Source organism: Sciurus carolinensis, chromosome 10 (genome assembly GCF_902686445.1).
Source record: "Sciurus carolinensis chromosome 10, mSciCar1.2, whole genome shotgun sequence".
NCBI lineage: Eukaryota > Metazoa > Chordata > Mammalia > Rodentia > Sciuridae > Sciurus > Sciurus carolinensis.
In genome coordinates, this window is record NC_062222.1 from 23,575,643 (window position 1) to 23,591,373 (window position 15,731).

At 39.9% G+C, this 15,731-nt stretch overlaps 1 protein-coding gene across 2 annotated transcripts in view; it reads left to right on the plus strand.

Moving 5' to 3' along the window:
- Arhgap10 (Rho GTPase activating protein 10) overlaps positions 1-15,731 on the plus strand; it is a 284,074-nt gene that overhangs the window by 111,934 nt on the left and 156,409 nt on the right. For both annotated transcript variants that reach the window (XM_047567505.1, XM_047567504.1), the window contains exons 8-10: positions 5,014-5,143; positions 8,864-8,970; positions 11,200-11,294. In XM_047567505.1, the coding sequence (XP_047423461.1) occupies positions 5,014-5,143; positions 8,864-8,970; positions 11,200-11,294 (332 nt within the window). The remainder of the gene's footprint in view (positions 1-5,013; positions 5,144-8,863; positions 8,971-11,199; positions 11,295-15,731) is intronic.

The window sequence follows — 15,731 nt, forward strand, 5'->3', positions numbered from 1 at the left end:
TGGGGCTGCACAACCTACCTGCCTGGGAAGCCAGCTCTGTGCCAACCTCTGGGGTGATGTGTGGGGACACATCATCTTCCTGAGGCCTTCAGTGAAACTAACCCTGCACAGCTTGCTTGTGCATGAAAGTATGTTCATAACATACCTGAAGGGAATAGGGGATCTAGTTACTTTATATGCACCAAAATAAATTCAGAGAGATTAAATATGTTCATGGAATTGAACCATACTCAGTTATGAGAACATATAAACTAAACTCAGGCAGGCTCGCAACTGAAATATTTCAGAAAATGACCTGGTTAATATCCTTAGATTTATTAAGACCATACATTTTTGGCAATGATGTTCATTTCCTGTAGAGAAATGCGCAAACAACAATTTACTGAAAAAATATGGGAGCGAAAACCTTTTTTTTTTTTTTTTTTAAAAAACATCTCAAATGTATGACTTGTCAGCAGTGATTTCCCTGAATCTTTTTTCTGTTGAATACTCCTCTCTCGGTTTTATTCTGGATGTTTCTGAGGCCATTCATGTAGCTCTCTCATGTAGAAGCTATTCTTTCTAATTCACCTTCATTATTGAGAATGCCTGATCTGGGGGTCATTTTCCCTCCCCTCCCTCCCTCCCTCCTCCCTCCCTCCCTCTCTCCCTCCTTGCCTCCCTCCTTCATGCTGGGGTTGAATCCAGGTCCTGTGCGTGCTAAGCACATGTTCTACCACTGAGCTACACCCAGTTCTAGGAGTGGGCTTTAAAATTTTCTTCTATTTGAGAGTCAGGGTTTTGCTGAATTTCCCAGGCTGACCTGAAACTCCTGGGCTCAAGGGATTCTCCTGCGTCAACCTCGCTAGTAGCTGGGACAGTAGGCACACACCACCATCATGTCTGGTTTTCCAAGTTTGCTCTTAGCTAATATTCTCTTCCCTTCAGAAATCCCCTCACCTTTGAAACATGTCACTCATTCTGTACCATCTGTTCCACCTCAATGGTGCTATCATTTACTTATTTCTTGGCTCTTCATCTTTTTCCCTGATGATATCAGCTTTTAGTATAATAAAGAGAAAATGCTGGTTATATAAAACTACATATTGTTGGAAAAAAATCCTAGTTTTTTTTTTATGTGACACATGAAATATACTGAAATATTAAAACTAACTCTTAACTGTTTTAACTTAGATACTTTTAGTCAATGTTTTGAGATTTTATTCTAGCAAATTAAGTAGCAAAATTACTGTATGATCAGAGGAAAGCTATTTTTTTTTTTAAAGTGAGAACAATGTATTTTTCCCTCATCTGGATACATCTTTTTCTATTGCCAGAATGAAGTCTTTTTTGAGGGACTCTGTCTTCATCCATTTTCTATAATCTTGAGTAATAAATGGAAGCAAGGAAGTAGCAAGATGGCTTTTAGAAAATAGATTATCCAGAAGAATGGAAATTGCAATCAAATTAGAGGACATTTTATAAAAGTAACTGAAGTTTTGTGATTCTTTTTTCCCAGAAGAATGTGGGATAAAGGAGACTAGAATAGAATTCTTTGAAAGAAATACAGCAAGAAATTTTAGGATTCATTAAGAATCTCTAAAAGTCTAATCTAAAGGATACTAAGAATGGCTAAGAAGTTTCTAAAAGTATGAGAAAATATTTTTCCTTTGTTAGGAAACCAATATTGTGATTTTTTTCAGTGACTTAATTATAATAAAGCAATAGTAAAATAATACAGCCTAAATTACTTTTGTTACTGTGTGCTGATTATTGCCCTACATGACTTAATTTGAACTATGCACTTTTAGTCTTCATAAAAGTCCGATGATGCAGATTTTTCTTTTGTTCCGATTGGCAAAGGAGCCAAAGGAAAAATCCCGTGCTATGAGAACAGGGTGAGGACTTTACTTGGGCAGACTTGCACTGAGTCCATGGTTACAGGCTCAGCGTTGTGGAAGAAGATGGGTCAGACCTGGTGTATCTGAGATCAGTAAATACAGAATTTGAGAAACATTCTGATATGACTTCCTGGTTTCTCTGGATCTTAACAGCTTGTGTGTAACACGGGAGTCCTATTTACCATAGGAACTCAGATTTAGGTACTGCTAGTAGCCTCCCACTCACTTCCATTTCACACTTATCCTAACCAAAGTCTGTCTGGTTTTCTGTGTAGGGTGTGTTAATGGTATTAGACTTGACCAACTCTTTACCCAGGATTTGCCACTCCACTGCTGCCCCCTGTCATCTTTCTGTGCATCATGCACTTGTGGGGGTGACGTGGAATTTGAGTGAGTGAGAGAGAGAGAGAGAGAATGTGTTTGGGAGGTTACTTGCGTAGAACTTTGTAGGGCTGCTCCTGGTGTGGAACAGGGTTTCATGAAACCCTCTTCATGTTTTTAATTAAATTCTGCCATCTTTTGCCCCATGAATGAAGTCATGGGGGCAGGACGGGAAAGCTTCAGTGAAAAAGGGCAATCTGTATATGGAATCACTGCCTCCACCCTAACAGCTTTATTTCTGAGTACGATTTGGTGCGCACAGCTCTTCCTTTTCTTCTGTTTCTCCTCAGCATGGCGCCTCAGTGTGACCCATTGGTTTTTCAGGCATGGTCAAATGTGTCTGGATTCCAGTTTGGTCCCCAGATGCAACCCCTCCTCCATGACCACATGGGCACTGTAATAACAGGTTTAACTTATAATGCTTCATTTAAGGCTGTTTTGTTTCAAAATGCTTGCCTGCTGAATCACCGAAGGAAAGGAAACGGGCAGTGGTGTTTCTGGCCTTGGGTGGCGCTAGACTGCCACCTGCCTCTCAGGTCATTGTGAGGGTTGAAGCACCATGGCATTTTCAGGAGTGCTAGTTACAACGTGAAGTGCTCAAATGTGACCTATGTGACATTCATAGCCTTATATTAGAAGGCATCTTCATAAGAACCTAGACTTAAGAATCAGGAATTGTTCTAGCTAATCGGTTGATCTTGTGTTACAACAAAAAGTGATTTTCACCCCAATTCATAGTTTACCTAAATTAAATATAGTATATTAAGTAAATAGCTAAAACTAGCGTTTTCTGCCTTGCGAGAGACACAGGCCCTGAGGAAGTAGGGCAGTGAGTGGAGGCCCGGCATGGCGCCGTCTGCGGCAGGGAGTTGTGGAGGACTTGGAGGTAGCGTGTAGAAGGTGGCTGGAGTGTTTGGGAGCTGGGTTCCTTTCTGCCGGTAGGTTAATTGAACAAACTGAGCAAATAGGTTGAGGATAATGAGAACCAGGTCTCTGTTTGAGAAGAAATTTATAAATATATGGAAAGGGACTAGAAAAAATCCTGAAGTGTTAGAGTAGAATTAGATTTATTGGTAGGAAGTCATGGGTTTGGCTCACATAGATGTGGAAGTTCCGATACGTGTTAAGTGTATGTGTCTGTACATAGGTGTATTGCCCGAGTCTGTCTCCTGAGAAGATTTAGAAGCAATGTCAGCCCCATATCTGTGAGCACACTATGCCCAGATATTTTAAATACTACCCCTCACTGAATGAGCCAAGACTTTTTTGGAAAAATGACTGATTCTAGGAGAGGGAGAGGGAAAGTATATCAACCTATGTCAGAAGATATTATAGCCAAATTGAAGGAACTTCTGCTGGACAAAGTGAGGGCAATTTGAGAATTAACATAAGTAATGAGAATATTGGATACAAACTCAGTGGGTCAGAGAGAATGAGAAAATGTGTATTTGTGCATGTGTATATTTTTTATATACACATATGAGAAGAAGCGAGAGTTAGAAGGATCAGCAAAATGAGGAAGGAGGGGAATAGAACCAGAGGGATCAGAATAAAGATGGGGCAGGAATCCCTGGAGATGAGAGATGGGAAGGAGAGAGGGAACTTATGTGACAAGAGTCTTACCCTTACATGGCTTTGTACTTTGATGAAGTATATAAAAAGATTTATTATTTTTGAAGCTTCGTTTGTGTTTAAAATCAACCTCTGCAGATAGGTTTTTCTTTTTACAATCTACTTTATCAGACTCCCCATCCCTCAAGGAAATAAGGGACAATTCTACCATTTTTCCACTCTTAGGACCTTTGGTAACCCTTTTCATTGCAGAGAGGAGAGAAGAGAAATTTCAATAATAATTTTCTATCTCGGCTCTTCCACAGTTTCACATCAGCAGTTTTTCAGTATTAATACAATTATTTTTGAGTCTGGATGAAAGAAATGTCCAGAAACCCGGTGGTGCTGATGCATCACAATTTCCTTGGTAATTCTGTCACTTCACCTTGCATATAGGTTCTCAGTGTAGCTGCTTGACAGATATTGGCATACCAAGTCTCCTGGGTTTTGGAAATGTGATTTGTCCCTTCAGATATCAAAGACATTATTTGTAGGCGAGATTTTTTCCCCCTCCCTTCAGGAAAGAAATTTCATTTTCAAGTACAGTTATCACAACCTGGAAAAACGGACACTTGTGTTTATTAGTTTGCAAAAAAAGAATTCAGATGTTCAGATTCCTAGTGCTCAAATTGCTAGGATAATCGTAACAATTTGAATCATGTTGGTTATTGCAAAAATCTTACTTCCCAAGTAGAAATTCTATGGCCTGTTGTTTTTGAAATCTAAGATTTAATAATGTGAGACCCAAAGGCAGGAAATTTTATGTTGAACAGTGAAATTATTTATGGTGTTAGAAAGTTTTAAAAGTGAATTTTTTTTGTTACTGTGACTTCTGCTTCTCTATTAGCTGTTTTACCACTGTTTTTTCCCCTTTGAATGAAGAATTGGGATATTTTGATAAATGCAAAAAAAGTTGTACAAATTCAATTATAGTTATCCAGAGACTTTAAAATTCATATGGGGGCTGGAGAGATAGCTCAGTCGGTAGAGTGCTTGTCTTGCAAGCACAAGGCCCTGGGTTCGATCCCCAGCACCACAAAACAAACAAAAACAAAACAAAACAAAAAACCCAAAAAAACCCAAATTAAATTCATATGGAAAAATCTCATGAGAAATTGAACTTTTTTTTTGTCCATTTCAGACACGGAATCGATTTGAAGGAACCAGGTCAGAAGTGGAAGAACTTATGAACAAAATCAGGCAGAATCCCAAGGACCACAAACGAGCAAGTCAGTTTACAGAAGAAGGCTACCTGTATGTACAGGAAAAAAGTAAGAGGCCCTTAGACCCTGGCTGAATGGCTAAAAACCCAATTGCAGTTGGTCCTCTGTCTCTGTGGGTTTCACCAACTACAAATTGAATATACTTGAAAAAACAGACCCCTGCATCTGTTTTGAGCACGTACATACTTTTTCCTATCATTCTTTCCTGAACTATACAATGTAAGAACCATTTATGTAGCATTTATGTTGTGTAAGTGTTGTAAGTAATTTAGGGAGGACTTACAATATGGGAGGATGTGCATAGATTATATACAAATGACATGCAATTTGATATAAGGGACTTGAGCATCCCAGGGTTTTGTATCCATGGGGGATATCGGAGGTTCTGGAACTAAGACCCCACAGACTGTATTTAAAACTACTTACTATAATTACTGTGACATTTTGGGAAAGTATTCCTAACTTTCTTTTCCCCCTCCCATCCTGAGAGGCATATTTTGTTTGCTTGGGAAAAAACTTTCCTACTCTGGAGAGGGCACATTAAAATTAGGAGCAGATGTGAACACCCTGCCCTTCAGTCAGAGCACTGTGTTCTCCATGCTGTGCCTCTGGGAACTTGCTTATAAGGCAGCCAAGGCTGAAGGTGCAGCAGGATTAGGTCAGTGTTACCGTTTTCCTCCTGTCCCATCCCCTCTCCCCATAGTTATCACCAACACACACATTTACATATACATACATTCCTAAACCCACCCCACGACCCTGCCTCTCCCTGTGTTAAGGTCCAGATGGGCATCTTTCTCTTCTTCCTTCAAAGTATTTTCTACTCACACCAGTCTCAGATATTTTATTCTTACCAAAGTTATCATGAAGACTGCAGATGGTCATTATAACAAATTTTCCTGTGTGGCACCCTCATTTATTTTACAGGGTTTTTAGACACTGTGCTTTTCTAGTTCATTTTGTGTTGCTGTAACAAAATACCAGAGGCTAGAAAGTTTATAAAGAAGAGAGATGTATTTGATTCACAATTCTGGTGGTTGAATAGCTGCATCGTAAGGTGGTAAAGAAACAGAAAGGCAAATGGCCACATGCACAAGGGGCGAAGAGCCCAGAGTGACCTCACTTTATAAACTACTCCCTTGAGAACTAACCCAGTCCTGTGAGGCCTATATCAATCTCACTCATGGGTGGAACCTCATGACCTAATCATTCTTAGAGATCTTAGAGACCTGTCACCTCAGTATGGTTGCTTTGAGAACCAAGCTTCCTGCACAAGAATCTTTAGGGGACAAACCATAGCAATTACTGGTTTTCGTGAATATGCAGCAGCTTTGATGGTGGTGTTTGGAAAATTAAATAAGCCAAATCTCTTTCAAGCTTTAAGAATTTGGTCTCACTTTAACAGTTAAGCTCTTCAAGTTTAATTCTTCTGTGATGGAACCCTGTTGCTAGTTAGTAGGAAGGATAAAAATTTGATGTGTCTATGTTCACTATTTTCCTCCCTTCTCATCCTTACCTGTACTTAAAGGACTTTACAGTTTTCATTTGTTAAATGTGGCTGATTCACAGGACTTTGACCAATTTAGTAGTGGATAGTACTTGGAGAACAGGTTATGTGCCCTCTATGCTTTGAATTAAAGCTAATGGTATAGGTCATCAGGAGATTGTGATACTATTTCCATTTGCCCGTGTTTAATCTGAAATGTTACAGTCTTCACTTCTCATCTAAATTCCAGTTTGTAAAATTGAATTTGAAATAACTAAATTAAAATCCAGGACAGAGTCATGAGAATGTTAGAATTCTTGTATGTGTGATATGCCCAAGTGAAAATCATAGGGAACTTGAGAGATTCATAACTTGCTGGCTTTGAGAGAAATCGAGCTCAAATTAGACTGGAAGAAAGCCAACAAAAATGATAGTGGTTAAATTCTTATTTACTGTAGCCCAGGCACTGTGTTTAACTCTGTATATTGCTATGTTTCATTTAATTCTTAAAAGAATGCTGTAAAGTATTATTACCCCCTTTTTCAATGAGTAACCGAGGAAGAGGTCACAGTGTTCCCAGATCATAGGGCTACGAAGTGCTGGAGTTGAGCATGTGAGACACAAGTCCATGTTGGCACTCAGGTGGACAACAGCATCTTTAGCCACTGTGCTCAGAGCCCATTGAGTAGGATCTGGTGGGTAGTAGGAGAGCACGGCAGCTTAATTAGTGGGAAGACCTTGAGATTGGGTCCAGAGACACTGATCTGAGATTTGGCTTTGTCGTTTCTTAGGCATATGCTTGAGGATTAAGTATCTGTATGTTAAAAAGACAATAACATACCTTTCCTTCTTTGAGATTTTTTTTTTTTAATTAAATGAACTCTCTATGCAATATCTCCAAAAAATACAGTGCGGACACTAGTTATTTATGACATAAACCCCAGTAGTTCTCAAATTGAACATTTGCACCAATAATGCTCTGAGGTGAAATTTATTGTGGTCTGGTAATCCCTTTCAGTTGTCCAACTGCACCAAGATACCATAATTAGCTTTCTCTAGAGTTGAATGCATTCCTTTTATATGAGCTCTTATTTTTTTTAAAGCACCTCAGTTTCTTTTTTGATTTTCAAGTATAGGTTTATTTGATTGTGTAAGAAATTATAGTGTTTGCATTTTTAAAATAAAAGTCCTTACTTGGTAAATCGTCAACTTCTGTTGGTCTAAACTTCGATTTATGATGATTGGACTTTTTTTGTGGTTGTTGCTGGGGATTTAACCCAGGGCCTTGTACATAGTAAGCACATAGTCTAACCTGGGCCATACCCCCAGCCCTGATGACTAGACTTTTATTGGCACGTGATACTCTAGATGCCGTGTTCCTCTGACATAGACCACAGTCCTTGAAGAACTCTATTGGAAGGAATACTAACAAGAGTTAAAGGGGGATTTTGAGAATGTTTTGGTGCATGTATGGTTTGCATCTTAAATTCCTTAATTTTTCTTTCTCCTTTTTTTTTTTTTAAAGCAAGCAGATTTATTGCAAAAGTGACAGAGATACAGAGATAGACTTCTCAGAAGAAAAGGGGCCCCAGAGCTGGGAATCCCTTAAATTCCTTGGTCTTCATTTCTATATTTCTCTCTCCCTTTTTCTCCCTCCCTGCCCCCAACCCAAGGTGGGTGTCAAATCTAGGACCTCAAACATACTAAGCAAGCGCTGTACCTCAGAGCTACTCCCCTGCCACACATACTTCATTTCCAAAGCCTAGTTTTCCCATCGCAAGGGCAGCAGCTTGCCAGGGTGCCATTAGTGGGTTTAGAGCACTAGATGGATTTCTAGACTAGATGCTTTTTCTCAGCACTGTGATTCTACAATTTTGTCATTTGGAGAGGCATCCTAAACCATCCCAGACATCACATGGAACTTTTGAAACCCTTAGTGAGCTCCTAATATCCAAAAATAAGCACCCCCAAAATAGAGCTTAAAATTAAGAGATTTTCAGGTGTGAGATAACTGTCCTTTTTCCTAGCACACTATTTGAAAAGTGTGTTTTTAAATCACTTGTTTTTGTAGAAAATGTCTTACAATCATGTCTCCAAGGACCTCTTTGAGCTCTTTTATTTTCCCTAGTTTTCTCCTTTTATTGGAAACCAGTTTTATTGCTGATTTGTTTTATTGACCTGCACTGGTTGCCATTTATTGGGATCTTCTTTAGTTATGGGCTAAGAGTTATACGTATCTGCTTATTTATGAAGAAAAATACAAAGTTCTGTTTTTATTGAAGGGCCTGCTCCATTTGGTTCCAGTTGGGTCAAACACTACTGCATGTATCGAAAAGCAGCCAAGAAGTTCAACATGATCCCATTTGAGCACAGATCTGGGGGGAAACTTGTAAGTATTTGGTTTTACTTTGTTATATGTGAGAGATTCTTTGGGGAGATGTCACTTTCTGAAGTATTTTTTTTTAATTTTTAATTTTTTAAAAATGTTGACAGTTATTTTATTCTTTTATTTATATGTGGTGCTGAAGATCGAACCTTGTGCCTCACAATTGCCAGGCAAGCACTGTACCACTGAGCCACAACTCCAGCCCTGGGGGTGGTGTCACTTTAATGGTTTATGTTCACTACAGATAAATGAATTTTATTTTGTTTTTAGGATTAAAATGTTTTGTTTCCAAACAGACCTGAAAACAGAACAGTTGTGTTTTTGGAATTTGTTTTGGGTCTTTCAGTCAGAATTTAAAAAACAGAACAGTAGATTCCTTTTATGTCACTGGTTTTAAAAAGTAAAGATAACACCTACAGTGAGCTTTTGTGACTCATTGGTCCCCAATGTTTTCACAGGAGGTCTGACTTGCACCCTTGAGGTCTATTCATAGCGGGAAACACTACAGAGGGTTCTGTAAGGAATTTTACTCTCATTCATTTAGGGACACAAAGTTCTCATGTAGGTATTTCCCATTTAGCTAACTACTCCTGCCAAAGAAGTGAACAGCAAAGTCCAACAGTAAGAACAGAGTAAGCAGATCTCAGGTGTTGGTTGTGTGGGAAAGGCGATCTGTGTGTTTTAAAAGAAGGTACAGCTCAAGACAATAACCCATGGTCTGGAGACAAAGCTCTTCTCACTGATGGGGAACACAATTGGCCACTCATTTTAAGCAAGCAGGATAATTCATTGTTTGTTGGGTGGATGGGGTATAGTTAGGTGAATACAGAATTAACCCAAGCTGACTTCTATTTAAATATACTTTGCTTCCGCCTGAAAAAGGTTTAAGGCAGGTTGTAATAAAAACATCTTGATGGAGTAATGAACTAGATATGGCAGTGCAGGGTCCTGGAGAGGAGGAGGAAACAAGGATGTCACTTTGGAAGGTGGATGGGCTTATGACTGAGTACTGGATTTGAGTCTGAGTTTTCTGTCAGACTGAATTCAAATCTTAAGGCACTTCAGCTTAGTGGTGTCTGATTTAGCCTCATAGTAAGAATAGTAAATATATTTTAGAATCTGATATTTTGAATATTATATATTTGAATGTTTAAAAAAATCCTAGATCCTTATACTCTGTGTTCTAGAAGTATGTACTTGGACTTCTTATGGTTGTTCTTTACTTAGCACTTACAAAATTGCTTTTATGTTCTGTTTTCCATCCTCTTATGTCGTTAGAAAGGGTGGTTTAGTGAGATAATGCATTGTAGTAAAAGAAAATAAAAAGTAAAGATAAACTTGGAGTGATTTCCTTAAGAAACACAACTTCGTAGATTAAGTGGTTCAGCTTTACATAGTCATTATACCTGATCTAGGGTTTTTGAGTTGTTTCATGTGATGTTGCAATGTTTATAGGTCAAAAATGGTCACTGCTTGAGTCAGCTTGACTGCTGTGACCAAAAGACCTCACAAGAACAATTAGAGGAAAAGTGTATTTGGGGGCTCAGGGTTTCAGAGGTTTCAGTCCATAGAAGGCTAGCTCCATTCTGTGGGGGCCTGAGGTGAGGTAGAACATGATGGCGGGAGAGTGTGGTGTGGTGGATTTAAGCAGCTCAGGACTGTGCAGCTGGGAGCAGTGCGCTCCTTCCAGCAAAGACAAAGTCTATACCCCAAGGACCACCTCATCCAGCCATCCCTCCCTGCCTGTAATTACCACCCAGATAATCCCTGTTGGGATCAATGCACTGGTTAGGTTAAGGCTCTCACAACCCAATCATTTCACCTCCAATTTTTCTTGAATTGTATCACACATGAGGTTTTGGGGGACATATTGACTCTGACTTATGGTATGACATGATATGAGGTAAAACAAAGTTGCACTGTTTAGAAAAGAGGATGTTAGTAGAATAGCATCCTGGCATTTGGAAACTGCTGTTAATTTACCTTTTAAACTTGGCATCTGTCCAGTCTGGTTTAATGTTACTATAGTCAGCAAGAGCTAGAAAACCTTAAGAACTGGAGAAGGACAAGGATGATTAACAGTTTAGGTTCTAAATCGTGTTTAAGCTAGTTTGAAAGGGAATAGGGTAAAGAGAAGGGACTTAAAATCTTGAACCTTGACTTCCCCAGGATTGGTGGCTCGGTGTGCAGATGCTTGCTCTGTAGTTTTGAGACTGTCATGCTTACTTGCAGGGCGATGGAGAGGTGTTCTTTTTGAAAGACTGCACCAAAAGGCATACGGACTCCATTGACAGAAGGTTTTGTTTTGACATAGAAGCTGCTGACCGGTAAGTATGGGAAATGATTGGATGTGATAAAAGAATTAAAAAATATGATTGAAGAACAGAGGTTAATTGAAACTGATTTTCATGGCCTCGAGAGTGTTCTCGTTATGTTTCCAGACTATGTATTCATGGTAAGCCCTTTAGTCTTGGTCACTATGTTCGGCTGTGGAGTGACTTGGCTGAAGTTTAGAGTTATCCTAACCTGTGCTCACTTAATAACCTAGCGTTTCACTGTTTCTTCAAGTCTAAGTCATGGCAGGAAGAGGACAGTGAGTGAGAGCTCATGTTGCAGAACCGTGTTCATTATGGGTTGTGTGAATTCATGTCCATACTGTGTGTGACGGAGGGTCTCATGCCCACCCTGACTATCTGTTCACAGGCTGGTCATTTTCTCCTGATTGTTTGAATTTCAGTTATTTAGTTATAACTGTCAGAAGGAAGTAAAAACAAGAAAATAGTTCACCTGTCAGTATCACTGCTTGTCTGGGCTTAATTTCTGTGTCTGTCTGTAGCACTGAGGAAAATCATGGTACTCGGAGAACATTTCTGTTTGAATCTCTGATGGGACAGGGATTCCTTGCCAGCCCCAGTTTTGGCAGCAGTGGTTTTTAGATAAATTTTTTCATGTTTGTATTATGAAAGTTTACAAAATGAGATTTAAAAAAACCTCAATAGTCAAAACCCAAAGAAGATTTTTAAAAAAAGTCTATGGTGTTAGTACAGGGAAAGGAGATCTGTGCTTTACTTTTTTTTTTTGAAGGCAAGACACATAAAAATGTGGTCTTAAGCACCATGATACATTTGTCACAACCACAAAAAGGACAAGTAGGCAAATAAGTTTTTGCCAAGACACTGAAAGAATGTTGTGTAGAAGAGGTTAAATTTTAAATCAGTAGGAACTTACTAGTAACTTCTAGAAGAGCCAGGTGTGGTGATGCACGCTCATAATCCCAATGACTTGGAAGGCTGAGACAGGAGTATTGCAAGTTTGAGGCCAGCCTCAGCAACTTAATGAGACTGTATTTAAAAAAAAAAAAAAAAAAAAGGAATGGGGATATGATTCAGTGGTTAAGCACCCTTGGGTTCAATCCGCAGTACCAAACCAAAAAAAAAAAAAAAACTTCAGGAAGAGATTCATTCCATACTATGCCTGCAGCACATACCCAGAGTTAACTTTTATGGAGCCCTTTCTGGGTGCCAGTGTTGTGAATCTTGTGTCTTATTTGAAATGCCCGTTGGGTGGCTATCATTGTTTTCATTTTTGGGTGAGAAACTGAGGCAACAGAGTGGTCAAATGGGTCTCCAAAGGTCATGTAGCTGTTGAGTAGGAGAGCTGAGTTTTGAGTCTCTGTATTCTATCTCTGAGGCTGAGCTCTTAGCCACTCTGCTATGGGCCTCAGCAGATCACCATGTGATTAGGATTCTTCCTAAATCCTTGGCCAAGGTGAGCTGGAAAAGCATGCTATACTAGGTGACCCTGATTTGTTTTGAAAACTGATACTTCTAATACTTTCATAGATTGTCTAAATGTGACATTGTGTTATTTTTGCCTGACCCTGTGCCTTCTGGGAGACCTTGATCATACCAAGTGCTTTGTAGGAACCATGATCTTTACTCTGATTGTAACTACTCTCTGCCCTCATGAAGGTTGATGAGGGGTTACTTTCTGGTTATTTTAAAAAATAAAGGATAATACCTTGCATGAAGATTTTCAGAACTTGGGAGGGAGGAACTTATAGGCCATCTGTTCTAGTGGTTTTTGAAGTGCTGTATAGGGAGACTGTCTTTTCAAATGAAATTTTACATCTGTGAATATATTAAATAAGAAAGTTCCCTTATTAAAGAGAGGGAGAGGGCCTGGGCCCTACCCTTTACTCTTTTTTTTTTCCATGTGAATTTCTAATTTCTTTCTTTTGAGACCCAGAGCTCCTTACTGGAAACTCCTGGCCAGGGGGGCCTACTCTTGTCTCAATGTTTGAAGAGAGGCACGCACAAGATCTGGTGTCTCAGTTGATCACTCAGGGGTTGTTTGGAGTCAAGGGTCTGAGACTCGGTTCAGGCAGCGGGAGTAGTTATATGTGGAGTCCTGGAACAGGAAAGGATGTGACCAGTGTGAGGTTCCCAGGGACACTGGAGCAGAGACCCAAGGAGAGTGGGGGCCGAGGCGAGCCTTGAGAAGGGGCACGGACCCGAGGTTGAGGTTTTCCAGCTTAACCAGTGAAGTTTTAAGCAGAGCAGCAAGTGGCATATTTGTATTTTTCAAAGCTCCCTTTGGCAGAGCAGAGAAAAAGGTTTGGAGATGTCAAAAGTGGAGAAGAGTGAGTATTTTAAGAGAAGAGGAGAGGACCATGGTTGGTGTGGTGGCAGTGGGAATGGAAGCTACAGGGTCCATTCAAGGGAGAGGTTTAGAGACGAACTGGATGCAGGAGTGGAGGGGAAGGAAGGGAAGGTTGCTGCCTTGAGCAACTCCATGGTGCCATTTACTACATGCGAGAGAGTTTGGACTGAGGAGGAGAAGGGTAATTCAGATTTGGTCATGTTGTGTTAGCTTGCTGTAGGGAGCTGGGTTCGGTTCTTACTGCTACCATGGCGCGTTTGACCTCGCCTTCACCTTCAGCCTCCTAAAACTCCCCCATTCTTTGATTTCCAGGGCAGTGATCTTGGGCTTCTCTCTACATCTCTTGGTCCTCTGTTTCAGCCATTGATTCTTAAACGTGATTTTTCTGTGTTTTTTTTCTTTTCTTTCCCTATCCATCCATTCATCCATCCTCATGGTTTTACCCTCCAGATCTCTCTATGATGTGCATTTTTCTTTTTTTTTTTATGTGTTTTGAACTGCTTATAGAATTTCTAGTTCCTTGTATGGTCATCTCCAACTTCCCTTTAAAAAATTCTTGGTAATTTCAGTATCGCTGTAGAACATCCTTCCAGCACTCTTGATTGCCTGGACATGTCTCCTTCAGCGACTTCAGCCATTCTTCCCTCTAACCAGTCCTTAGATCTTGTTACTACATGGGACAGTCCTTTGGCAATCTCGGCCTTCCTTTTTCTGACACTGTCTTCTATCCTTATTTCTCTTTTCTAGTAAGTACCCTTAAATTCCCCAGTAAAGTCCAATAAAAGTGAACTGATCTCACTATATCTTAGCCCTCATGTACCCAGACTTCGTTAACTAGTGTAAATTTTATAGCCAGTTATCTCTTGTTCCCTTTCGGGGGCCCTCAACTCCTTGTTGGGACAGCTCCAACTTGAGTCAGACTCTCGAACATTCTACCATGTTCACCGGGATTACTTCAGATTTAAGACCACCGACCTTCAAGAGGCCATCAGTGCTAACTAGTGCGTGTGTTCTCCTAACTGATGAATATTTCATCTTCCTTTCTCTTAGTGTCTGATGCTGCCTGCCTTTCCTGATGACTTTGTCCTATTTTGTTATGAAAAGAGAAGTGCTAAGGCGCCCTTTGCTGCCATGTAGACACCTCCACCATCCATCCGTGCAGGTCCCCTGTCTGCTGTCCCCTGCTGTATGAGCTGCCGTGCTCCTGAGGCCAAGCTTCTGTTCAGGTCCCTCTTCCTGTCCTCTTTCCCCTGCTCTACAGTACTTCTCAAGCACTTCTTTCTTCTTAACGTCGATTTTGCTGTCCATAACATATAAAATGCTGTTATTTCATCCATCTTAAAGCAAAACCTCCTATCACCATCACTAATGAACTACCCGCTCTTTTCACGTCTTTCCTCCTGTACTAAGCAGGAAATATTCAAAAAGCAGTCATATCTGTTTGATTCAAATAATCAACTTTTCTCCTGTTGTCTTTTGAGCTCTCTGTTAGGCCTTAGGCCCCCCTCTCTCAAGGTTCAGTGGGCTCCATATTGCTGTGTCTAATGGTGAATTGTCTGAGTTCATGTTCTTTCCTGCCAGCAGCCTCTGGCACAGCCCATTGCTCTCTCCTCCATGGAGGGAGCCTCCATGGCATTACTTAGTTTAAGGCCATCATGCTGTTTTTTCTGCTATCTTATTGACTTTTTAATTTTTTTACATTTCTTCACCAGGTCCTCATTTCCTTGACCTTTGATGATGGAGTTCTCTGGGGCTCAGTCCTTAGAACACTTCTCTCCTCACATTCCCTTATGATCTTGTCCCTTATATTTTTAAGGCTATTTCAAATTTAATTTTGTAGATTTCCATGCAATTCTAAGAAATAAAGATGAATCCTGGGTACCCTTTATTGTTTCCCCCAAGGGTAACCTCTTGAAACACTAGAGTACAACACCATAGCTAGGATATTAATATTCTTAAAGTCAAGATGTAGAACATTTTCATTTACCTCAAGGATCCCTCAAGTCATTTCATTTTTTATGAGCTTATTTTTTAACTTTTTAAAAAATATTGTTTTTGTTAGTTTTTGGGTCACCGTGACCAAAATACCAGTTAAGAACAAT